The 26,082-nt window shown below is 35.7% G+C and overlaps 2 protein-coding genes and 1 pseudogene across 2 annotated transcripts; 2 read left to right on the forward strand and 1 right to left on the reverse strand.

The window, feature by feature from the left end:
- The first annotated feature begins 267 nt into the window (after positions 1–267).
- Positions 268–8,347, forward strand: LOC9304278 (pre-mRNA-processing-splicing factor 8A). Its single transcript, XM_021017411.1, is given in 4 exon segments — positions 268–1,127; positions 1,241–1,794; positions 1,796–7,388; positions 7,481–8,347. Coding segments are annotated over 3 exon segments (6,021 nt in total). The 5' UTR covers positions 268–1,004; the 3' UTR covers positions 7,140–7,388; positions 7,481–8,347.
- Positions 8,348–20,410: 12,063 nt separating this feature from the next.
- On the forward strand, positions 20,411–21,968 carry LOC9304279 (BAHD acyltransferase At5g47980). The gene has a single exon (XM_021016830.1). It carries the CDS (start codon positions 20,536–20,538, stop codon positions 21,844–21,846), a length of 1,311 nt encoding a protein of 436 aa, XP_020872489.1. The 5' UTR covers positions 20,411–20,535; the 3' UTR covers positions 21,847–21,968.
- Positions 21,969–23,388: 1,420 nt separating this feature from the next.
- LOC9304280 lies at positions 23,389–25,490 on the reverse strand (annotated as a pseudogene).
- Between the last annotated feature and the right edge of the window lie 592 nt (positions 25,491–26,082).

The raw sequence follows: 26,082 nt of genomic DNA on the forward strand, positions 1-26,082 counted from the left end.
TTCCCAATTTAAAAGAAAGAAATTGGTCTCGACAAAGGTAAGAAAACAATAGTGAAACAAATAAAGAGTGAGATCGTGCCTTTTTTATTGACTTGAGGAAAACTGAAAAAAAGAAAAATATTAATTAATTAATTAATTTTCTGTAGAGTTTTGATCTTAAAAGTGAAAGAATTGGGATTTATGACAGATGTCAGATAGAAAGAGTTGCAGTTATTTATAAAATGACTTGTGAATTATTAGATAAGGATGTGATGTGATATCATAAAAGTAAAACACATAATGCTCAAAAAATACAAAGGGGGCAAAACAGTGAGAAGATTGAAGAATTGGGGGTTGCTTATGTGTTTTAACACAAATTTCGACCAAAAATTGAGACTCTCTAAGTTATTTTGGTGCTCGATTTTTGTTTAAAGAGTGTGCTTTTTGCAATTGCAAGGGTTTTGATGGGTTCGAATCTCGGTTGATCGGCTTTGTTATTTGCAATGTCAAGTGTTTCGGTTGGTTTGAATCTGGTTTTCCTGTTCGATTTCAATTGCTGCGAGTCTAAGGTTTGATTTTTTGTTAAAATCTGGTTTTAGAGTGGCTGCTTCGTTTTGGTTATAGTGTTAATTGTACTCAGAGTCTGGTTCGATTGCGGTTTCCGCCGTTTGATGATGAAGAGCCGGTGTTGGATTATGCGGGTAATTTGATGGATGTTGATCCTTTGGAGCCTATTTAGTTGGAGCTTGATTTGGAGGATGATTCTTGTGTGTATAATTGGTTTTATGATCATAAGCCACTTTTGAAGACGAATATGATCAATGGTCCGAGTGACAAGAGGTGGAATCTTTCACTTCCGATTATGGCAACGCTTCATAGGCTTGCGGGTCAGTTGCTTTCTGATTTGGTTGATAGAAACTATTTCTACTTGTTTGATATGCCATCGTTCTTCACAGCAAAGGCATTGAATATGTGTATACCTGGTGGTCCTAAGTTTGAACCTTTGTATCGTGATATGGAGAAATATGACGAGGAATGGAACGAGTTTAATGATATCAACAAGGTTATCACTCGATCACGGCTGCGTACTGAAGGCAGAATTGCTTTCCCTTACTTGTACAATAACAGGCCAAGGAAAGTCAAACTATGTGCGTATCACACTCCAATGGTTATGTTCATTAAGACAGAGGATCCTGATCTTCCTGCGTTTTATTATGATCCGTTGATTAACCCAATAAGTAACACTTTTCATGACAGGAAGGTATGTGATGATGATGAGGATGACTTTGTATTACCTAACGGAGTGGAGCCTCTGCTACAAGAGACTCAGCTTTACACTGACACTACAACTGATGGGATTTCGTTGTTGTTTGCCCCAAGACCTTTCAATATGAGGTCTGGGAAGACGCGACGGGCAGAAGATATACCGTTGGTGTCAGAGTGGTTCAAGGAGCACTGTCCAACATCACATCCAGTCAAAGTTCGGGTTAGTTACCAGAAGCTTTTGAAATGTTATGTGCTGAATGATTTGCACTGTAGACCACCTAAACCTCAGAAGAAAAAGCACTTGTTCCGGTCTCTTGCAGGTACAAAATTTTTCCAAAGCACTGAACTTGATTGGGTTGAAGCTGGTCTGCAAGTTTGTCGGCAGGGGTATAATATGTTGAATCTGTTGATTCATAGGAAGGGTTTGAATTACCTGCATCTTGATTACAACTTCAACCTCAAGCCTGTTAAGACTTTGACGACTAAAGAGCGTAAGAAGTCACGTTTTGGGAATGCTTTTCATCTCTGTCGCGAGATTCTCCGCCTGACTCGTGGTTGACGCAAATGTCCAATTCCGTCTTGGGAATGTTGATGCCTTCCAATTGGCTGATGGCCTGCAATATATTTTCTCCCATGTTGGCCAGTTGACAGGTATGTATCGTTATAAGTACAGACTGATGAGACAAATTAGGATGTGTAAGGATTTAAAACACTTGATCTATTACCGTTTCAATACTGGTCCTGTGGGTAAAGGACCAGGGTGTGGATTTTGGGCTCCAATGTGGAGAGTGTGGTTGTTTTTCCTCCGTGGAATAGTTCCTTTACTTGAACGATGGTTAGGGAATCTTCTTGGACGTCAATTTGAGGGGCGTCACTCAAAAGGAATGGCAAAGACCGTCACAAAACAAAGAGTCGAAAGCCATTTTGATTTGGAGCTTCGATCTGCTATCATGCATGATATCGTTGATGCCATGCCAGAGGGAACCAAGCAGAATAAAGTGAGGACAATAGAACAGCACCTTAGCGAGGCATGGCGGTGTTGGAAAGCTAATATCCCGTGGAAGGTCCCTGGACTGCCTCTGCCAGTTGAGAATTTGATCCTCCGATATGTGAAGCATAAGGCTGATTGGTGGACAAATATTACTCACTTCAATCGTGAGCGTATCAGAAGAGGGGCTACTGTTGATAAGACAGTTTGTAGAAAGAATCTTGGAAGGTTGACTCGTCTTTGGTTAAAGGCAGAACAGGAAAGACAATACAATTACCTGAAAGACGGTTCACCTGTCACTCCGGACGAAGCTGTGGCAACTTATAGAACGACCCAAGAGTGGCTGGAAGCTAGGAGATTTTCACCAATTCCATTCCCTCCTCTGTCGTACAAACACGAGACAAAGTTGCTCATCCTCGCCCTTGAGAGACTGAAAGAATCATGTGGAGGTGAAAGGTTGAACCAGCAGCAGCGAGAAGAGCTTGGTCTAATTGAACAAGCTTATGACAACCCGCATGAAACTCTAGCGCGAATTAAACGTCATCTTTTCACGCAGCGTCAGTTCAAAGAAGTGGGCATTGAGTTTATGGATCTCTACAGCTATGTGATTCCGGTCTATGAAATTGATCCTTTAGAGAAAATTACGGATGCCTATCTTGATCAATACTTGTGGTACGAGGCTGACAAGCGCCACTTGTTTCCCAACTGGATTAAGCCTGCAGACTCAGAGCCGCCACCTCTTCTGGTTTACAAGTGGTGTCAGGGTATCAACAATTTGCAAGGCATATGGGACACATCTGATGGACAGTGTGTGGTGATGCTCCAGACAAAGTTGGAAAAGTTGTTTGAGAAGGTTGATTTCACATTATTAAACAAGCTTCTTCGTTTGATTGTTGACCCCAGTATTGCAGACTACGTGACTGCCAAGAATAATGTGGATCTGTCTTATAAAGATATGAGACATACTAACTCGTATGGTCTCATTAGAGGACTTCAATTCTCATCCTTTGTTACTCAGTTTTATGGACTAGTGCTTGATCTTTTGCTTCTTGGTTTGACTCGAGCGAACGAGATTGCTGGGCCACCGCAGAAGCCTAACGAGTTTATGACCTATTGGGATACAAAAGTTGAAACACGCCATCCCATAAGACTATATTCTCGGTATGTAGACAAAGTGCACATAATGTTAAAATTTACCCATGAAGAGGTTCGAGATCTTATTCAACGGTATCTTAGGGAGCATCCTGATCCCAATAATGAGAACATGGTGGGATATAACAACAAGAAGTGCTGGCCGAGAGATGCAAGGATGAGGTTGATGAAACATGATGTCAATCTTGGTAGAAGTATCTTCTGGGAAATGAAGAACCGTCTTCCTCGGAGCCTTACAACTTTTGAGTGGGAGAATAGCTTTGTCTCTGTGTACAGCAAGGACAATCCTAATCTGCTGTTCAGCATGTGTGGATTTGAAATCCGCATACTTCCAAAAGCCAGGATGAGCCAAGAAGCTTTCAGCAACATAGGGGATGGTGTGTGGAATCTACAGAATGAACAGACAAAAGAGAAGACTGCAGTTGCTTTTCTGCGAGTTGATGAAGAACAAATTAAGGTGTTTGAGAATCGTGTGAGGCAAATTTTAATGTCGTCAGGGTCGGCCACATTTACCAAAATCACCAATAAATGGAACACAGCTTTGATAGGTCTCATGACTTACTTTCGTGAAGCCACTCTACATACGCCAGAGCTCATTGATCTGTTGGTTAAAGGTGAAAGTAAAATCCAAACAAGGATTAAGATTGGGCTGAATTCAAAGATGCCTAGTCGATTTCCTCCTGTTGTTTTTTACACCCCGAAGGAACTCGGTGGGCTTGGAATGTTGTCTATGAGTCATATACTGATCCCAGAAAGTGACCGTCGGTACAGCAGACAAACAGACGTTGGTGTTACCCACTTTAGGAGTGGAATGAGTCAAGAAGAGGATCTGAAGATACCCAATCTTTACCGTTACATACAGCCATGGGAAAGTGAGTTTATTGATTCACAGCGTGTGTGGGCAGAGTATGCTTTAAAGAGGCAGGAATCACAAGCCCAAAATAGACGTCTTACACTTGAGGATCTGGAAGACTCCTGGGATAGGGGAATTCCGCGTATAAACACGCTTTTTCAGAAGGATAGGCACACATTAGCATATGATAAAGGTTGGAGAGTCCGGACTGACTTCAAGCAGTACCAAGTCCTGAGACAAAATTCTTTCTGGTGGACTCATCAGAGGCATGATGGGAAGTTGTGGAACCTGAACAATTATCGAACTGATGTAATCCAAGCTCTTGGAGGTGTTGAGAGTATTCTTGAGCACACCTTATTTAAGGGAACATACTTCCCAACATGGGAGGGTCTTTTCTGGGAGAAGGCATCTGGGTTCGAGGAGTCAATGAAATATAAGAAGCTGACGAATGCACAGAGGTCTGGTCTGAACCAGATTCCTAATAGAAGATTCACGCTCTGGTGGTCGCCAACAATCAATCGAGCAAATGTTTATGTCGGTTTCCAAGTGCAGTTGGATCTAACTGGAATATTCATGCATGGAAAGATTCCTACCCTTAAGATATCTTTGATTCAGATTTTTCGTGCCCATATGTGGCAAATGATCCACGAGAGCGTTGTTATGGATCTTTGCCAAGTATTGGACCAACATATGGATGAGATGGGGATAGATATTGTGCAGAAGGAGACAATTCATCCAAGGAAGAGTTACAAAATGAATAGCTCTTGTGCTGATATTCTTATGTTTGGTGCCTCTAAATGGCCAATGTCGAAGCCAAGTCTGGTGACCGACTCGAATGATATGTTTGATCAGAAAGCTAGTAAGAAATATTGGATAGATGTACAGCTTCGATGGGGAGATTATGACTCTCATGACATTGAACGTTACACTAGGGCCAAGTTCATGGATTATACAACGGATAACATGTCTATCTATCCATCTCCGACAGGTGTGATGATTGGGATTGATTTGGCATACAATGTGTATTCTGCTTTTGGTAATTGGTTCCCTGATTCAAAATCTTTGATTGCTAAAGCAATGAACAAGATTATTAAGTCAAATCCGACATTATATGGGTTGAGAGAAAGGATAAGGAAAGGTTTGCAGCTATACTCATCTGAGCCTACAGAGCCAAATTTGTCATCTCAAAACTATGGCGAAATATTCAGCAACCAGATAATATGGTTTATTGATGATACCAACGTCTATCGTGTGACAATGCATAAGACATTTGAAGGAAATCTGACAACAAAGCCAATCAATGGTGCAGCTTTTATTTTCAATCCAAGAACTGGGCAGCTATTCCTGAAGGTTATGCATACAAGCGTTTGGGCTGGTCAGAAGCGTCTTGGTCAGCTTGCAAAATGGAAAACTGCTGAAGAGGTTGCTGCACTTGTGCGGTCTTTCCCCGTTGAAGAACAGCCAAAACAAGTTATTGTGACTCGTAAGGGAATGTTGGACCCCATTCAGACTACCATGAAGGATTTTCCCAACATTGTTATCAAGGGAAGCGAACTGCAGCTTCCATTCCAGGCTTGCCTGAAGATTGAGAAATTTTGTGATCTGATTTTGAAAGCTACTGAGCCGCAGATGAACCTCTTCAATATCTATGATGATTGGTTGACGAGCATATCTTCTTACACTGCCTTCTCAAGACTCATTCTCATCCTCCGTGCTCTTCATGTCAACAATGAGAAGGCTAAGATGTTACTGAAGCCCGACAAGTCTGTTGTCACTGAGACACATCACATCTGGCCTTCTCTCACTGACGACCAATGGATGAAGGTGGAGGTTGCTCTTAAAGATCTCATCCTTTTTGACTACGCCAAGAAGAATAACCTGAATATATCAGCTTTGACACAGTCAGAGATAAGGGATATTATTCTTGGAGCTGAGATTACTCCACCGTCTCAACAAAGGCAACAAATAGCTGAGATTAATAAACAGGCCAAAGAAGTGAGACAGCTTAGTGCAGTCACAACAAGGACCACTAATGTTCATGGTGATGAACTCATTGTCACCACTATTAGTCCCTATGAACAGTCTGCATTTGGTTCCAAAACAGATTGGCGAGTGCGGGCAATCTCAGCTACTAACCTCCACCTTAGGGTCAACCACATTTATGTGAACTCATATGATGTAAATGAAACAGGATACACCTACATAATGCCAAAGAACATCTTGAAGAGATTCATACGCATAGCAGATCTTCGTACTCAGATTGCTGGGTATATGTATGGTATAAGTCCCCTTGATAATCCTCAGGTCAAGGAAATACGATGCGTTGTGATGGTGCCACAGCGGGGATCACACCAGCAAGTTCACTTGCCTTCATCTCTTCCTGAGCATGATTTCTTAAAGGATTTTGAGCCCCTAGGATGGATGCACACACAGCCTAATGAGCTTCCTCAGTTGTCGCCACAAGATGTTACATCACATGCACGTTTTCTGGAGAATAACAAGCAATGGGACAGAGAAAAATGTATCATCTTGACTTGCAGTTTCACTCCAGGCTCATGTTCTTTGACCTCATATAAGCTGACGGAAACTGGATATGAATGGGGACGTCTCAACAAGGACAGTGGCAGCAATCCCCAAGGCTATCTTCCGACACACTATGACAAGGTTCAAATGCTATTGAGTGACCGGTTCCTTGGGTTTTACATGGTTCCTGATAACGGACCATGGAACTATAACTTTATGGGGGTGAAGCATACAGAGAGCATGAAATATAGTGTGAAACTCGGAAACCCCAAGGAGTACTATGACAATGAGCATCGACCCACTCATTATCTGGAGTTCAGCAATATGGAAGAGGATAGAAACTTCAGCGAGAGAGATCGTGAGGACTGTTATGCTTGACATTAACTCTTTCACTGCCTTTTTGTTTTGCTTTTTTTATCTTCGTACCTGTATCTTATAAGAATCTTGTATACTATGTATGAGCCTTTAGAAATTGGAAACTGAAAACCGGATTTACTTTCTTGTTCATTACTGGGATTTATTGGTCTGCAAAGCTAACCAGCCCTTTGGTTACAAGTAATATTCTTTTGATGTAGTGTAAAGTATTCTCTTTATTTTCTTCATCGTAATGTCCTTGATTATTAGACGGTAATGTGCTTATCTCTCTGTGATATAATCACGATCTGAAGCTTGGTGAAATTTCATTTGAAACAGTTTCTTGTGGCTGTCTTCTTTTGCAGGCATCTTACTTGGAGTCTGTGCTATGCACCGATAATTGGCCATTGATGCGGCGCTTTACTGAGGTTTGATGTAATCTATTTGTATGACTGAAGTTGGTTGGTATTCCTGAAGTCTTTTTCTCCTTTTCTGTTCCCTTGTGGTTTCGTCATCTCTCATAGTGGAGTATTTAGATCTTTCTATATTTGTTTAATGTTTAGTTTCTATTGTTATTTCTTAGACTAAAGTGGCTTATGATTTACGATCATAAATACTTGCAGGTGTCATTGCCTAAAAACTTGGCTATAATATGCTCTACTTAGCTCTAGGATTTCGGTTTAGAGCAGCTTTATTTGATATTTACTCCTTTACTATCTTTTGTTGTGCTTTCTTCACTCTTGTGTTTTATTGCGCTGTAGAGATGTTCAAGAATCATATGTACTAAGAGACCTTAGAAATCTGAAACTAGGAATTGGATTTACTGTTTTATAAAAGTTTCGGGGATTTGTTGGTCTGAAGAGGTAACCAGTCCCTTTTGGCTCAAGCTTAGATCTTTTAAATGCTATGTTGAGAGTATTGTCCTTGATTACTTCTTCTGAACCGTATAACATGTCGTGAATATATCTGTTGTGTCTGAGTGAATCTGACAGTCTTTTTGGCAGGCTATGGATCTCACTTGGGAGTGTGTGTGATGCATCAATATTAGGTCTGTTGTATTCTATTTGTATGATTGAAGTGGTTTGTTCATTTGTTTCCTTAGTCTTTGTATGTTTGCTTAGTTTCTAGTTTTGTTTTTCGATTATGGTTCGTTATTTTGGTCATGAAAGGTTGACTGTGAAGAATTTTCTTTGACATTTTGAATGATAAATTCTCGTTTTTGCTTTGCTACCTATTGAGTTGCCAAGAGTTTTATTTCACATTTTACTCTTGAGTTGAGACTTGAGAAGATATAATAACTCTTTAGTTGTGCTGCGTCTTTCTTTGTCTTCTTCTCCTGCTGTCCTATTCTGCGATAGAGACTTGTAAAAAATGTATGTAGAAAAAGAGCATTTTGGAAATTAGAAATCGAAAACTAGGAACTGAATTTACTGTACGCTTGTGAAGGACAATGATGGTTGGAGATATCAGATGTAAATTGTAATATACCAATATGTAAATGTGTTAATTGTTTTTGTGAGACCGATTAAATCAAGGTCTAATTCGGACCAGCCTACATTAGTCAAGTTTTTTGATAATACCATTATTTTAATTTCAGAAATAGTGACCAATTTATTCTTTAAATGATTATGGGTAAGAGAATGTGGAAAGCAAATCAGTGGGAAATAGGTGAAAGTAAAAGGATGAAAAATAGTTAAGCTCGGACTCAGGATACTCTTAAATGTGGGTCTATTTTTTTGGTATGAAAAAGGAGACAATGTCTAGCATACTTTATTACAAAAAAATTATAAGAAGCTAACGAGTCTGTCGTGGTAATGCAATTCCACTGGTATATTCAAGCAAAATTAAATTAACTGAGTTCGGAACCGATTCTAGCAAATGAAAACCTAAAAGAAGTGAAAACGCATAGTTGGTTAATCTATCGGCTAGTCGATTAGCTTCTCTATATATATGAGAACTACAGATTATCCAATTCCTTAAATACGGTTTGTTAATCGAAAAATTCAATTCCAGTTTTGCGAATTTGAAGACATCGAAGAATACAATTAGTTTTTGTTGTTAGTGATAAGACAATTTTTTTTTGAGGGAAAATAGATTGGCAAGCAATCTGTTGGAACAGTTTAGCAAAGTCAACCCTATTAAATAAATAAATAAATAAAGTCCATCTGTTTCAAAATATAGGATGCTTTAGCTAAAGGCACATACTTTTAAAAAATTATTTTTTGCTTTTAACAACTATCATTTAATACTTATTTTAATAAAATTCAACCAATGATATAAAAGTCTGCAGAATTCAAATGATCATAAAATATGAAATGAATTTAAAAATTGCATAGAAAATTGTAAACATTTTATATTTTGAAACAAAAAGAAATCTCTAAAACATCATATAGTTTGAAACAAAGGGAGTAGCTTTTATAGAATTATCTTTCTATAAGATATATATGTTTATTATTACAAAAGCTATCATACTCACTTAGAAAAGTCTTGCATAGTAAAAAAAAAAAAAAAAAAAAAAAAGTCTTGCATAGTATATTATCGACGTCTGCCATCTAATATCATAAAGTAACCATTAATTATTGTTAAATGTTCTAACATATGTACCATTCTACCAGTTAAATTAATTTATTACTTCCTCCGTCCCACGAAGATGGAATTTTTAGAAATTTTACATTCTTTAAGAAATTGTGTATAATGACAATTTTAATCTTTTAACACACTTTAAAGAATATATTACTTATTTACTTCAAAATTAAATTAATGGTTTTAAAATATAAAAAGATACGTGAACTTTTTAATGGTTTTAATGACTAGTGAATATTTTTAATAAAGAAAGGAATGCAAAATGTCATATACGTTTCATTGGTCTTCACAGTTTGGGTTTGATATGCGTTTGAAGTGTCAACCACCGAATTCACCGGATTTGAATATATTGGATCTTTAATTTTTAGTGCCATCCAATCACTACAACACAAAGTATGTCCAACAACGGTGGAAGAACTTGTTTCGGCGGTAGAGACATCATTTGATGTATATCCCGCAAAACAGGTGAATCAGATCTTTTTAACTTTGCAATCTTGCATGCTCGAGAGCATGAAAGTGAAAAGCTCAAATAAATATAAAATCCCGGATTTGAAGAAGGGCTCATTGGAAAGAGAAGGCCGTCTACCTATACAAATCTCTTGTGATCCATTTTTGGTGCGAGATGTGATGAATTTTTTAGCAAGTTAGTTTTTATAGAACTTTTTTATTGTCATGATTTGTGTGTGTGTGTGTTATTTTTTTAATTGAATTTGGTCCTGCGAGTTTATTTCAATGATTTTATCTGTTCTTTAATTTTTTTAATTTATTATTGTTGTTTTATGAAAATTTATTTTTGATTTACAATATTTAATCATCAAAACATCTAAAAATACACACGTAGAACAAGTTCAATCGCCATAAACATATTCAAAAAAAAAAAAGAATCATTCAACAAAAAAAACAAATTATTTGGTGTATATCAATGAGAATAATCTCTGCTTTGCCTCTATGATCCGAAATAATATGGGTTTAGATTTCAAACCAAAAATATTAATCTTACCAATAAGTTCTGAATAAATATAACATTATCATGATCATTTTATTAGAACTAGAAAATTATATTCATGATTACAAAAGTCTAACACCAGACTCTTAAAAAAACTTTCATAAATCTAAAAAGATTTTGGAAACATCATCTTGAGCATGGTTAATACTTAATATAGTGTCTTCGATAAGAAGTTGGTTCAAATCCAGCTCATGATCGACATAAACTACACGATTTGTTCCAGAATTTTTCACTACCTTTTTTTCTTCTTTTTTCACGTTTAGGAGAGACTCCATGAATTTGAAGAAGAAGACAGAAAAAAATTTTAGTTATGAAAATAAAAAGATCTCATATTTTTATTTGATGACACAAATGCTTATACTTATATACTCGGTGCATGGAGAAAGGAATATAGTGCATGGAAGAAGAATTACTTTGGAATGTGTACTTTTAATTAATGGAGATGACCAGTCTCACGAATGGGCAAAATCATTTTGGAAAAAATTTAAAACTATGTAATTGTTTAATGAGGGTAAAGTAGAAAAGCAAAATTTTTATTTTTGTGGGACAGTTTTTTTTTCTAAAAAATCTATCTTAGTGGGAGTATAATTTTACAATTATTGAACATCATGTACATATACACATTATAATTTAATCGGCAATATAATGTGGGACAAAAACTTTTGATAATTTAAAATTTTCATGATATATATATATATATATATATATATTTTTTTTTCAATCGATTTATATGATTATAATATATAATATTTTTATGTATATTTAGTATATAGTTGGATCATTATAATTATTGTTGTTTTCTCATATTTTCAAATTAATTATTATTATTAAGTGAAATTCGATTTACTTATTAGAATCGAATGTGTACACTTGATTTATAATATATTATTTTATATTTTACATAAAGGGTCCAATTGGTAACCACTTTTTAGGAAAGAAATGGGCAGGAACAACATGTTCCTTATTGTTCCTCTTTTTATTTTTTACCATTCAGCAGTAATTTTTTTTCTAAGTTGTAACATGTGGACCCCATACTATTCCTAATCATTCCTTATTTTTTGAGGAACAAAATTGTTCCTTCTCAAATTTGATGAGGAACAAACAGGAAAACAAATTAAACATTTATAAATTAAAAATTAAATTTATGGAAAATTAGAAGGAAAAAACGTACGTGATAACGTGGCTATGAAGTTGTTTGAGTTCATGATAGCGAGATGAAGTAGTCAAATCAGATTCAAACTTATCTTCGTCTATCTCATAATTATCTCAATATATAGTTGTTTAAATAAATAAGTCTTCTCAAATACTATTATAAATAGTCTTTCTACCTTATTATTTTTTCTAGAGCTAATCAGATTGCTAGTCTCTATTCGATAGATTGAAAAAAGCTAAAGCCTAGAGGTAATAAAAGAAGTCATACACTACTATATAGCATATATGAGTTTTTTATTTATGATTTGCTTACAATCTTATATTTGATTTTGTTTATATATTTAATCTATAGAAGTTTTTTTTTAATTTTTGTTACTATTTTTTCTATGTTTTTGGTTATCATTTACAGTAACATTTGTTCTATTTTTCCTCTACATCCATTCCTCTTCATTCCTATTTTATCATTTTTTATTTTCCTGTTTGTTCGTTTTTAGTCATGTTCCTCTTCATTCCTTGTATTCCTTAATAGGTCACCAATCGGACCCAAAGCTTCATGTTATTCTTTAATTTGTAAAATCTAAAAAATAGATTATATAATTATCCACAAAAATTTGTATAATCAATTTATTTTGCCAATAAAATGGTAAGATGTATTTTACTGATGGAAATTTGCCTAATATAATTAAAAGTAAGAAACTAGTTAAAAGTTTCATCATACAAAACTTCATAATTAAATTTGCGATTATTTTGTGATGAATGCAATCGCATATTTAGAGGTGTTGGTTAAGCTTGAAGATATCTTGGAGAAGAAATAATCCTAAACCGAGTTATGGTTATTAAGAGATAAGGTTGTTAAGAGATAAAGTTAAATATATTGGGAGTTATCCAATATATTATGAGTCCTTATAGAATTAGGATTTGTACTTCTTGTATAAATAGAGATGTCGAGTAATGGCATAAGATTGTGAGAGAGTTTAAGTTTTGAGAGATTTTCTTAAACTAATAAAAGGTTATTGAGTTTGTGAGTTAATACTTTCTCTTGTTAATCGTAAGAGTTGGATCATCAAATATCGTTTACAATATTTGGTATCAGAGCTCTTTGCGATCATGGGAGAGATCACGGAAAGAGCACAAGCGGAGGTGGCCAAGATAAGTAAAGGAGGAGGCTCGACGACGATAAAGTGTCCTATGCTTAACACGACCAACTACACCGTTTGGGCTATGAGAATGAAACTTCTACTCAGGGTGCACAAGGTCTGGGAAGTGATTGAAACCTCATCAAACGATGAAGAGAAAAACGTGATGGCCACGACCTTAATGTTTCAATCTATTCCCGAGACTCTCACCTTGCAGATAGGAGAACTAAACACTGCAAAGAAGGTATGGGATGCCATAAGAACGAGACATGTAGGTGCTGAGAGGGTTAAGGAAGCAAGGTTACAAACGTTGATGGCTGATTTCGATCGTTTGAAGATGAAGGATACGAAGAAAATCGATGACTTCGCCGACAAATTATCAGAAATCGCTTCAAAATCGTCGGCTTTAGGAGAAGAGATTGAACAACCTAAACTTGTCAAGAAGTTCCTTAAGAGTCTTCCTAGGAAGAAGTATATTCATATTGTTGCTGCACTTGAACAAGTTTTGGACCTCAAAACCACAAGTTTTGAAGATATCATAGGTCGATTAAAAACCTATGAAGACCGTGTGTGTGATGAAGAAGAAGATCAAGAGGATCAAAGCAAGCTGATGTATGCAAACACGGAATCTCAACACAACAAATAGTTTAATGATGAGTATAGAGGCAGAGGTCGTGGAGGAGGCTTCTATAGAGGAAGAGGCAGAGGACGTTTTGGTGGAGGAAGAGATACTTCAAGTGTTGTTTGCTACCGGTGTGACAAGACTGGTCACTTTGCAAGCAATTGTCCGGATCGTCTTCTAAAGCTACAAGAAGCTCAAGAGCATGACAACAAGAGCACAACGGAGGCAGATGAACTCATGATACACGAGGTAGTGTATTTAAACGAAGGAAAAGTTGTACCAAGCAAATACGAAACAAATTTAGAAGAAAAGAATGTGTGGTATCTTGACAACGGCGCTAGCAATCACATGACCGGAGACCGAAGATACTTCTCACACATAGATCAATCTATCACCGGGAAAGTAACGTTTGGCGACGACTCTCGAATAGACATCAAAGGGAAGGGATCTATCGAATTTGTTGATAGAAATGGAGAACCAAGAACAATGATTGATGTCTACTTCATTCCCGATCTTAAAAGCAATATTATTAGCCTTGGACAAGCTACAGAAGCTGGCTGTGATGTGAGAATGAAAGGAGAAGAGTTAACAATGTTTGATCACGATGGCAAGTTAATTGTTAAGACGACAAGATCAAGAAACCGGCTGTACAAGGTGAGAATGGGATTAAAGGATACAATGTGTCTTCATTCAAGAGTTGATTCAAGTCTGTGGCATGCAAGGTTAGGACATGTAAATGTTGACACAATGAAGCTTATGGTACAAAGAGAGCTTGTGACAGGAGTACCTAAGATTGTTTTTGAAAAAGAAGTGTGTAGCTCATGTTTACTTGGAAAACAAGCAAGACAAGTATTCCCGCAAGCTACTAATTATCGAGCAACATAAATTCTTGAACTCATTCACGGTGATCTTTGTGGTCCTATAACTCCAAACACTATGGCGGGAAACAAATACGTGTTTGTTCTCATCGATGATCATACTCGGTATATGTGGACAGCCTTGTTGAAAGAGAAGAGTGATGCATTTAACAAATTCAAGAGATTCAAGAGCTTGGTAGAACAAGAAACTGGGAAAAGAATACAAACGTTTAGGACGGACAGGGGAGGTGAAGTTGTGTCACAAGAGTTCAATGATTTTTGCAATATCTCAGGAATAAGACGGCACTTGACAGCTCCATACACTCCTCAACAAAACGGGGTTGTTGAGAGGCGAAACAGAACTCTAATGGAAATGACTCGAAGCATACTAAAGCATATGTGTGTCCCTAATTTCCTTTGGGGAGAAGCAACAAGGCACTCTACGTATCTGATAAATAGGGTTACTACACGGGCCCTTATGAACAAGACACCATATGAAATGCTTCGGTCTAAGAAGCCCAATGTCAGTCATCTCCGAGTATTTGGGTGTATAGCATACGCGAAAACAGAGTCAACTCACTTGAAGAAGCTAGACGACAGATCACGAGTGTTAGTTTATCTAGGTACGGAACCAGGATCCAAGGCATACCGTCTATATGATCCACAAGCTCGAAAGGCAGTGGTAAGTAGAAACGTTACTTTTGATGAAACTAAGGGTTGGAACTGGAGGCAAAGCATTGATGAGCTGAACAGAGAACTCAAAATCAACTTTGGAATTTTTGGAAATCATGGTATTCAAGGAACAAGAGTAGCCATAGAAGAAAAGGAGCCCAAAGAAAATAATGAGGAAATAGAGGAGATAAATGAGGATAATGAGGATAACGAAGAAAACAACAACACGGGAAGTGGAGATAATGAGGACAATACTCAAGTCCCTAAGCTACGGACATCACAAAGAGAAGTTAGCAAGCCAAAATATCTAAACGATTATGTGTTGTTAGCCGAGGAAGAAGGAGAACGCGTACTCATGTATTTGAATGATGAACCAAGAAACTTCTGTGAAGCAAGAGAGTCGAAAAATTGGATGCGTGCGTGTGAGGATGAGATTCACTCGATTACAAAGAACCACACTTGGGATCTCATTGAATGTCCAAAAGAAGCTAAGCCGATAGGTCTAAAATGGATTTTTAAACTCAAAAGGAACTCCGATGGTAATATCAATAAATACAAAGCTAGGCTCGTTGCAAAAGGATATGTGCAAAGATACGGAATTGACTTTGAAGATGTGTTTGCTCCGGTGGCACGGATTGAGACAATCCGTCTCCTTATCAGTCTCGCGGCTTCAAGACAGCGTTCCTACACGGTGAATTAAAGGAAACTGTCTATGTAACTCAACCGGAAGGTTTTGAAGTGAAAGGAAGTGAAGACAAGGTTTACAAGCTAAACAAAGCTTTGTATGGTCTAAAACAAGCTCCTAGAGCATGAAATGACAAGTTGAATCAAGTGCTCAAGGAACTCAAATTTGAAAAATGCTCAAAAGAACCTTCCGTGTATAGGAAAAAGGTGAATCAAGATGTTCTTCTCGTCGCTGTGTACGTTGATGATTTATTTGTCTCGGGGACAAATGTTAAAGTCATAGAAGAATTCAAGATGGAAATGGCGTCTAGATTTGAGATGAGTGATCTCGGTAAGTTAACCTACTACCTTGGAATTGAAGTGTGCCAAAGCAAGGAAGGAATAACATTGAATCAAAGACGTTACGCCCTAAAGATCTTGGAGGAAGTTGAAATGGCGAAGTGTAATTTGGTTCATACACCAATGGAGGCTGGCTTGAAAATATCAAAGGCGCTAGAAGAAAAGGACATTGACGCCACGAGCTATCGTAGAAACATAGGATGTCTCCGTTACTTACTTCACACTAGACCCGACTTGTCTTATTGTGTCGGTGTGTTAAGTCGGTATATGCAAAATCCTAAGGAGTCTCATGGTGCTGCAATGAAGCAATGTCTAAGGTATTTACGAGGTACTACTACGCTTGGACTGGTCTATCCAAGAACAACTTTAAAGGAGTCAAGACTGATCGGGTACAGCGATAGTAGCCATAATGAAGATCCCGACGATGGTAAAAGCACAACTGGTCACGTTTTCTACCTTGGTGGAAGCTTGATCTCGTGGTGCTCTCATAAACAAGAAATTGTGGCGTTATCATCGTGTGAAGCTGAGTTCATGGCTGCAACGGAGGCTGCTAGACAGGCGATATGGCTTCATGATTTGCTTGGAGAGATTACCGAGTCAACATGTGAAAGAGTCACTATCCGAATAGATAATCAATCGGCTTACGAAAAATCCGGTGTTTCATGGTCGAAGCAAACACATTACCAAACGGTACCATTTCATAAGGGAGTGCGTGGAGAATGGATTAGTGGAAGTTGAACATGTACTTGGTGATGAGCAAAAGGCCGACATTTTGACTAAGGCGCTTGGGAGGATCAAGTTCAAGGAGATGCGTGAACTTATTGGTGTAAGAGATATGAGTGGAAGTGACTTCAAGCTTAGGAGGGAGAATGTTGGTTTAGCTTGAAGATATCTTGGAGAAGAAGTAATCCTAAACCGAGTTATGGTTATTAAGAGATAAGGTTGTTAAGAGATAAAGTTAAATATATTGGGAGTTATCCAATATATTATGAGTCCTTATAGAATTAGGATTTGTACTTCTTGTATAAATAGAGATGTCGAGTAATGGCATAAGATTGTGAGAGAGTTTAAGTTTTGAGAGATTTTCTTAAACTAATAAAAGGTTATTGAGTTTGTGAGTTAATACTTTCTCTTGTTAATCGTAAGAGTTGGATCATCAAATATCATTTACAATAAGAGGGTCAAAGCAGTCTAACACGTTATGTTTAACTTGTTATACGTGAGGCTAATTAGATATTTTGCATATTTCGATGGATCAGCTTGCGAAAGACCGTACTAACATCAATCATAACCCACCCACCACATAACCCACAAGGTCTTATAATTTTTTTTCTTCTTTTTGATCAATTTAAATTGTTTATAATATTTTAACCTTTTTCAAGTTAAATTATGTTTATTTTTATTAAATTAGACTATTTATAATATTTTAGTTTTTGATCACCTTGTGTTTTGGTATTACTAATTTTTCTAGTATCAAGTTAAATACTTATAAATTTTTTCTTAATTAGTTCTACTTATACAATTCAACTAAGAAATCGGATTAAACCGAATATAAACTTTCAATTATAAATGCATATTTAGTGAGAACTTTTTTTTTTGTTTTAATCTGAAAATTCTGAGCATAGATCCATACATCTCTTAAAGTCGGGACCATCATTTAATAAAATATCACTCTCAACAATAATCGAACTCTTGTCTTCCTAAATGTCTACGTTTTCGGCGTACTAAAATTCAACCACTAGTTTAACCTCACGATGGTTAACAGTGAGGTTTCATACCTTTTTCTTTTAACATATCATTTCGATTATTTTAATAATTTTTTTACTTAGGCTCATCGTCATATTCGATGTGAGACTTTAACAAACTATTCTTATAAAAGTTTTACCAGTTGGTAAATGCCACTATCATTTGCTATTTTTTCTTCCTCATAATGTTTCTATTTTTTTCTTATTAAAATTCTTTTAAATAACTATATTTATACAACTATATTTATAAATTTATTTCCCCTTTTAAAATTCATATACACTTTCTAGATTTTTAAATATAATCAATCTTCAATATATGGTTTTTGGTTAAAAGCGGATTATATTCTCATTACTAATAAAATATTACATAGTCATCTATTTTACGAATTTGAAGTTTCCTTTAATTTTAAGATATATATGTTTATTATTACAAAAGCTATCGTACTCACTTAGAAAAGTCTTGCATAATATATTATCCACGCCTTTCATGTTATATATACTATAAAATAACCATTAATTATTGTTAAATGTTCTAACATGGGTACCACGCTACCAATTAATTTATTATAGTTTTATATTTATTGAATATTATGTACATATACACATTAGAATTTAATCCGTAATATAACGTGAGACAAAAACGTTTGATAATTAGAATCATTTGATATTTTAGTTTAATATTTTTTCAATCGATTTACATAATTAGATAATGTTCTTTTTTGTATACTTAGGGGGTGTTATTCAATCATGAAGTTAAAGTCAATTCTTTAAGGTTTAGATTTGCTTTCTGATATTGTTTTTAAGAATCTGTTTGTGTGGATTTCAAAATCTCTGCAATATAGCTTTGATTATGATTCTAATAATTTACTCATGAAACTCCAAAGAGGTTTCATTTCAAATGTTTTAATATACAAAAATTTTACAAGTCTTTTAGTTTTGAATAACACTGGATTTTAATGAAGTATTTTAAATCTTAGTTGAATAACACCAAACTTTGAAAATCTAATGAAATATAAGATCCAATAACACCAGATTTTAAAGTTAAATTTAGAATCATTAGTTGAATAACACTGAATTAGTGTTGGATTTCAATTCTATTAAAATCCATCATTGAATAACACCACCTTAGTATATGGGTTGGATCATTATAACTATTGTATCGTATTTTCAAATTAACTATATTATTATGTGAAATTCGATTTACTTATTAGAGTGGAATGTGTACATTTGACTTATAATATATCATTTTCTATTTTACGTAAAGCTTCATGTTATTCTATAACCTATAAAAACTAAAAATAGATTTTATAATTATCCAAAAAAAGTTGTATAATCAATTTATTTTGCCAACAAAATGGTAAGATGTATTTTACTGATGGAATGTTGCCTAATATAATTAAGAAAAAGAAAGGTTAGAAGTTTCATCATTAAGAACTTCATAATTAAATTTGTGATTATTTTGTTATGAATGCAATTGCACATTTAGAGTGTCAAAGCCTTTTTATATTTTTGATCATTTTAAATTGTTTCTAATATTTTAACCTTTTTGTCAAGTTAAATTATATTTATTTTTATGAAATTAGAATATTTATTATATTTTCATTTTGATCACCTTTTATTTTGATATTATTAATTTTTTTTGTATCAACTTAAATACTTATATGCTTTTTCTTAATTCGATATACTTATACAAATAAACTAAAAAATCGGATTAAACCGAATATAATGTTTTAAATATAAATATATATTTAGTGAGAACTTTTTTTCGTTTCCATATAATCTAGAAGTCCATACATCTCCTATGATCGAGACCATCTTTTAATAAAGTATCCCTCTCAACAAGAATCGAACTCGTGTCCTCCTAAATGCCAATGTTTTTGGCTTACTAAAATTCAACCACTAGTCTAACCTCACCTTGGTTTACAGCTAGTTTTCATACTTTTTTCTTTAACATATCATTCGATCATTCTAACAATTTTTTGGACTAGGGCTCATCGTCATATTCGATGTGAGACTTCAACAAACTATTCTTTTAAAAGTTTTACCAGTTGGTATATGCCACTATCATTTACTCTTTTTTCTCATAACGTGTATATTTGTTTTTCTTATTTAAAAATATTAAATAACTATATTTTTCAAATTTATTTCCCCATTTAAAAAATTCATAAACACTTTCTAAAATTTTAAATATAATCAATCTTCAATATATGTTTTTTCTGGTTATATTATTATTACCAATGAAATATTACATATATAGTCGTTTATTTTACGAATTTGAAGTTCCATTTAATTTACTAAATTTTTGTGAGTTTATATTTCACAATTTTATCTTCTATTAATTATAAGTTACTTAGATATTAATATGTATGAATTAATTAAACATTTTAAGCAGACGTTATTCCAAATATTTTTATGTTTATTCAATTGACACATAAAATGAGATGAAACTTTCTAATTTTAAAAAAAAACTATTCTAAGATGATGAGATGAAACATGTAGCAAATGCCATTTTAAAAGGGACATCTACGATCCATTGTTTCTTCCATTTTCTCCACTTGTCAAAGTTCACTCATTACCTCAATCTTGTTACCCGTTGACTTTTAAGGTCTAGCAGGAAGAAGACGATGGAAGCGAAGCTAGAGGTGGCTGCGAGAGAAGTGATCAAACCTGCTTCACCATCACCTCGTGATCGCCTTCAACTCTCTATCCTCGATCTCTATTGTCCCGCAATCTACGTGTCGACGATCTTCTTCTACGATCTCGATAACATGTCCCCGGAAATTTTGTCGGAAAATCTGAAAAGCTCTCTGTCCGAGACTTTGTCACGCTTCTATCCACTGGCTGGACGAATAGAAGGCGTTTCCATCAGCTGTAACGATGAAGGAGCCGTGTACACCGAGGCTCGCACCAATCTCCTTTTACCTGATTTCCTGAGAAACCTCAACACTGACTGCCTGTCGGGATTCCTCCCGACAATAGCCGCTGGAGATTCTCCAGCGGCTTGGCCCTTGTTGAGTGTCAAGGTCACTTTCTTCGGGTCGGGATCTGGGGTGGCGGTTTCTGTCTCTGTCTCTCACAAAATCTGTGATGCAGCCTCATTGGTGACCTTTGTTAAAGACTGGGCTACCACTACGGCCAAAGGGAAGTCAAACAGTACTATTGAGTTCGCTGAAACGACTATTTATCCTCCTCCTCCTCCTTCCCATATGTATTTAGAGTTCCCATCAACGGATTCCGATTCTAACATCGCAAATAAATGTGTAATCAAAAGATTCGTCTTCGAACCCTCTAAGATAGCTGAGCTCAGGCACAAGGCCGCTAGCGAAAGCGTTTCTGTACCTACACGTGTTGAAGCTATCATGTCACTTATTTGGAGATGTGCCAGAAAATCCTCACGCTTTAACTTGGTAATTCCAAGGCAAACAGTGATGTGGCAGGCCATGGACTTGCGGCTTAGGATTCCATCTAATGTTTTGCCACAAGACGTGATTGGCAACCTACAATCAGGATTCTCTCTCAAGAAAGACGCGGAGAGCGAGTTTGAGATCCCCGAAATCGTGGCGGCATTCAGGAAGACCAAAGAAGGAGTCAACGAGATGATCAAAGAGAGTGTCCAAAGCAATACAACTGGTCAGAGTTTGTTGAGTTTGATGGCGGAAACAGTGTCAGAGTCAGCGGACATAGACAGATACATAATGTCTAGCTGGTGCAGAAAGCCATTCTACGAGGTTGACTTCGGATCTGGTAGTCCGGTCTGGGTGGGATACGCGTCACATACCAATTACGACAACATGGTGTGGGTCATGTTGATTGATTCAAAAGAAGGTGATGGTGTAGAAGCATGGATAAGCTTACCTGAGGAAGACATGTCTGTGTTTGTCGATGACCAAGAGTTGCTTGCTTATGCTGTCCTAAATCCCCCGGTCTTGACCTAAACAAGACTACTACCAGTCGCACCTCAATATACAATCCAAGATTGCTCTATGCTGGATTTACTAAATTCTTGGCTTTTGCGTTTCGTTGTGATCTGAATAAAGTGAACAGTCATTTCAAATTTTCATCTAAATTTGGTTGATGTGTTCGTGACCTTGATCTTGTTTGTACTCTATGTGGTTATCGTTTTATTTGTCAATTTGTTTTTCCAATTTGTGAATAACTCTTTCATGATATTTAAAGTGTTTAGTTGACTTCCTTCAAATTTGTTTTTCTTAGTTTCTAATCAATAGGCTATGATACGGTTCATGGCTTGTAGAAGCTAAGCATTTTGAAAACACTGTTCTGACAGACTTAGGAATTAGTGAAAAATCATACCAAATTCTAGAGACATGAAATTTATACACCAACATGTATATTGATTATTGAGACAGTTGTTAGTCAAATAATGACTAGATTTGCCCCATGGTGTGTAGGAAAATAAGAATTTAAAAAAATTAACAAATTGAAGAATTTGATATTTAGAATTAGAGATTTGTATAAATTAATTTTTGATAGTCTATTTGATTCATTTTCATCTCGTTTATTCTTACTTTATGAATTCTTTAATACAAGCTTATCCTCTTCATGTAGCATTTAAACTATATTTTATCCACAAGAGAGGTTGCTTATTTTACTAACAATCGACTCCGTATCATATGATCTCAGTATCTGCGATGGTTAGATGAGTTATCAAAGGTGAAGGTCGTTTCGAGTTTAAGATCATGAACAATATTTTTTAGAAAGGCTCTGGTAAGATTCATAAAACATTTTTACGTGAATGTTCCCTAGGTTGGCTAAGTCGGGTTACCTCACTTTTTTAATGAAGAATAGTTCTCTTAAAACAAGAATATAGACGCCGATAAGAACTAGTAAGAACACCTCAAGGTTTAATCAAACTTAGAATGATGAAAGCGGATAGTTGAAGCATTTTGTACGCTTGTTTAGGATGGAAAAAGTGTTTAATGAAGAGGGGTTAGGACGTAAACAGAATCTTTACAACACTTTTAAGCCATAAATATTCTAAGGTCTCATGAGTTGTACTTTGGAAGGAAATGAGTTCTTCGATCCATTTCTTTGATTCCATACCGTTCAACTATTTCTCATTCGTGTTTATTGCATTGATTTCTCACGGAGAATGCGATGCATTGAAGTTTGGAGATGCTATTTTAGTTGGTACCTGTCACGATTTTTTTGATTTTTTTTCGTGTTGTTTTTAGCATAATTTATATATACTAGATGGTTTTTAACAACATGAATATGAGTTTGTGACGATCTAGCGACGTATATTATATGAGTTTTTATGCAAAAAAAACCTCCAACTCGCATATTTTTGCAACTTTACCCTTCATCTCCGAAAAATGCAGATTAATCCTACGAATTTCAAAACAATACGTAATGTAATCCTTATAGATATATTCTAGATACATTCTAGATACACCATGCATGTTATACAAGGTATATATTTTATTAGCATCTGAAATCAAACCAAATACATACATGGATAAATTCTTGACAGTTGCCTCTTACAAGATGGGTTTTTATCCATTTGCAGCAATCAGAACAGTCTGACATATATAAAGAATTCGAACTAACAACCTTAAAAAATAATACCACTCTAATGACTAACAGAGTTAAAAATAAAATTAAATTATGGGTCAATAGGTGATAAAAATGAACCTGTATCTAAACATATGATGGATAAAAATGGCCATTTGAAGCTTAGCGAACTCAGCTCCCACACATAGTCTAGAACCAGCACCAAAGGGAATGTAAGTCTTGGAGAGGATTGAGCTCAAGTCTTCTCTCTGAAAATTTAATATTTATATGCTGAAAATTCTATAAATTTGACTAATGGAAATATAGTAAAAGTTCAAATCACCTTCCAACGCCATGGATTAAATACCAAAGGGTCATCGTATTTTTTGGGACTGAAATGTACATTAGGATAGCCCATGAAGATCCAACCAGCTGGAATTGTATAATCACCAACCTGGAAATCATGGTCAGTTATTCTAAGCACAGTCGGCGCCGTGCTTGTGATCCTAAGTGACTCATTAATCACCTGAAACGAAAAACCAAATGTGTTTGAACTACTATGTAAATCAAGGTTAACGAACATAAAACTCAAAACTAATTGATAATGAGTGGATTGATATATTAATATGTGATTTTTGTCTCCATATAATTGTATATATGTTTGTGGCAGACATTCACCTTGTGTGTGAAAGTCATTGATTTGTAGTCTTCCCATGTAAGGCCAGCCTCCTTCTCAGTCTTACCTCGAACAATTCCCTCATGCTCTTTATTCAACTCTTCCACAACTTTAGGGTGGTCGCTTATGAGCTTTACTGTAGCCGCAAGGATCCCTGGTGACTGGTGTTGTTTCGTTAGCTATCAAAAAGAAAGTATATATGTACTCAATCGAATTCTCTACGCTCATTTTTTCCGCTCCTCCTTCCATTTCTCCAAAGATGATCTTGAAAAATTCTCCAAACTCCTCTCCTGATGCTCTCTTCTTTAGTACCATCTCCTTTATCAACTTCATCATCCGCTTTCTTGCCTGTCACAAAACACATCATACGAGCGATTATTTTCCCTCAAAAGTCATATATATGCACATATAGTCCGATAAAGGTTTAGATGAACTGAAAATCACAAACCTTCATCATTCGATAGACACCAGCCCCAGGAACGTTCCAAGAGAATTGAAACCAATCCCTTGGAAAATATCTCCAACATAGTGCAAGTTCTTTTGCTGCCTCTGGTTCCATTTCACCCATAACTTTCTTTGCAAGACATTCAATTAAGATCTGTAAAGTTTGATGATATGTGTTTGATGAGATGATCCATTAGTAATCGTACTGTAGAATGTAATTAATCATACCAAGAGTTATATACAGCGCGAAATGGATGAGTTTTTCACCTTGCTTGATGTTTCCTTGACGTCAAGGCAACCGTTCCTAGCTCCTTCCTCCATGTATGTGCGAGCCAAGAGATCGACTTCTTCCACCATCCTCAACTTTAAACATTGTGGACCTAACAACTGGAATGTCAAGTTCCGGACATGTTTATGGGACTGCTTGCTTTGGATAAACAAGTTGTTTTTCCCAAATAGCCGTGCAATGCTCTTCGTGACACCAGGGACATGATTTGCCTTCGCTATCTCCACATTCATTTCAAGATCCATCGAGATTATAGCTTTGGCTCCAAATAAGCTTGTCCGAAAAACTGGTCCATATCTATTATTTTTTTCCGAAAAATTGACAAGGGAAGGACAACGTAACTAAAAGTTAGGAGTAATTGAAAAATATATTTTCAAACACTACATAGAAAATGCATGGTCGGGAAATTAGCAAAGAACCTGAGAACTCTCTCTTTGACGAATGTTGGAAACTGAAGAACGTCATGAGGCTTCATGAACTCAAAAGTCTCTCCGATGATCGGATAACCCATCGACCCTGGAGGTAGTTTTCCATTACTTGTCGGATTTCTCCACTGATAGATCCAATGAAATAGCTTCACCACTATGAGTGAAACTACCACGGTCAATAACTCATAAACTTCTACCATGTTCGTTAATTTGTTTTTTTTTCCAACTACACTATTTTGAAGATGTTGGTTGAGGGGTGCATGATTCCCCAAGGGGGGGGGGGGGGGTACTCTCTTTATAGTTTATACTAGTGCTCTCTCGTCAAGTTATAAATGATATTTATCCAAGTAGGCGATTTTATATACGATTTCAAAATATTTCTTTTAACACAAGCTATGCTCACACATGACATGTCTCCTTTTTCTTTTTTTTTTCTCTCTCTTTAAATCCAAATACACATTACTCATTTTTTCTTTATATTAAAAACATTTTTCTTATTTACCCAAATAAATATTATGATCCTATTTCTTTTCATTTATAAGTACATCATTATATTAAAAAACTTATTTGAGAGACACATTCTTTTTGAAGTTTTCCTTTAACACAAGCTCCGAAAACCTTACACCGTGGCCTCTTCCATTTTCATTATTTTTATGTATATCATTATATCAAAAAATATATGAGAAACATGTTTTTTCTTTGTTTCTCTACATATATATATTGTCCTAAAATTTATGTTTATTTTTCTTTCTCATCTTAGATTTTTTAAATAATGATAATTTACATATTTGTGTATATACACGTAAATTGAGTAAATATTTTGGAT

This window comes from Arabidopsis lyrata, assembly GCF_000004255.2.
Source record: "Arabidopsis lyrata subsp. lyrata unplaced genomic scaffold ARALYscaffold_7, whole genome shotgun sequence".
Classification (NCBI taxonomy): Eukaryota; Viridiplantae; Streptophyta; class Magnoliopsida; order Brassicales; family Brassicaceae; genus Arabidopsis; species Arabidopsis lyrata.

Excerpts from the sequence above, each read along its gene's own strand:
- LOC9304279 (XM_021016830.1), top strand. The coding sequence starts at position 20,536 with ATGGAAGCGAAGCTAGAGGTGGCTGCGAGAGAAGTGATCAAACCTGCT.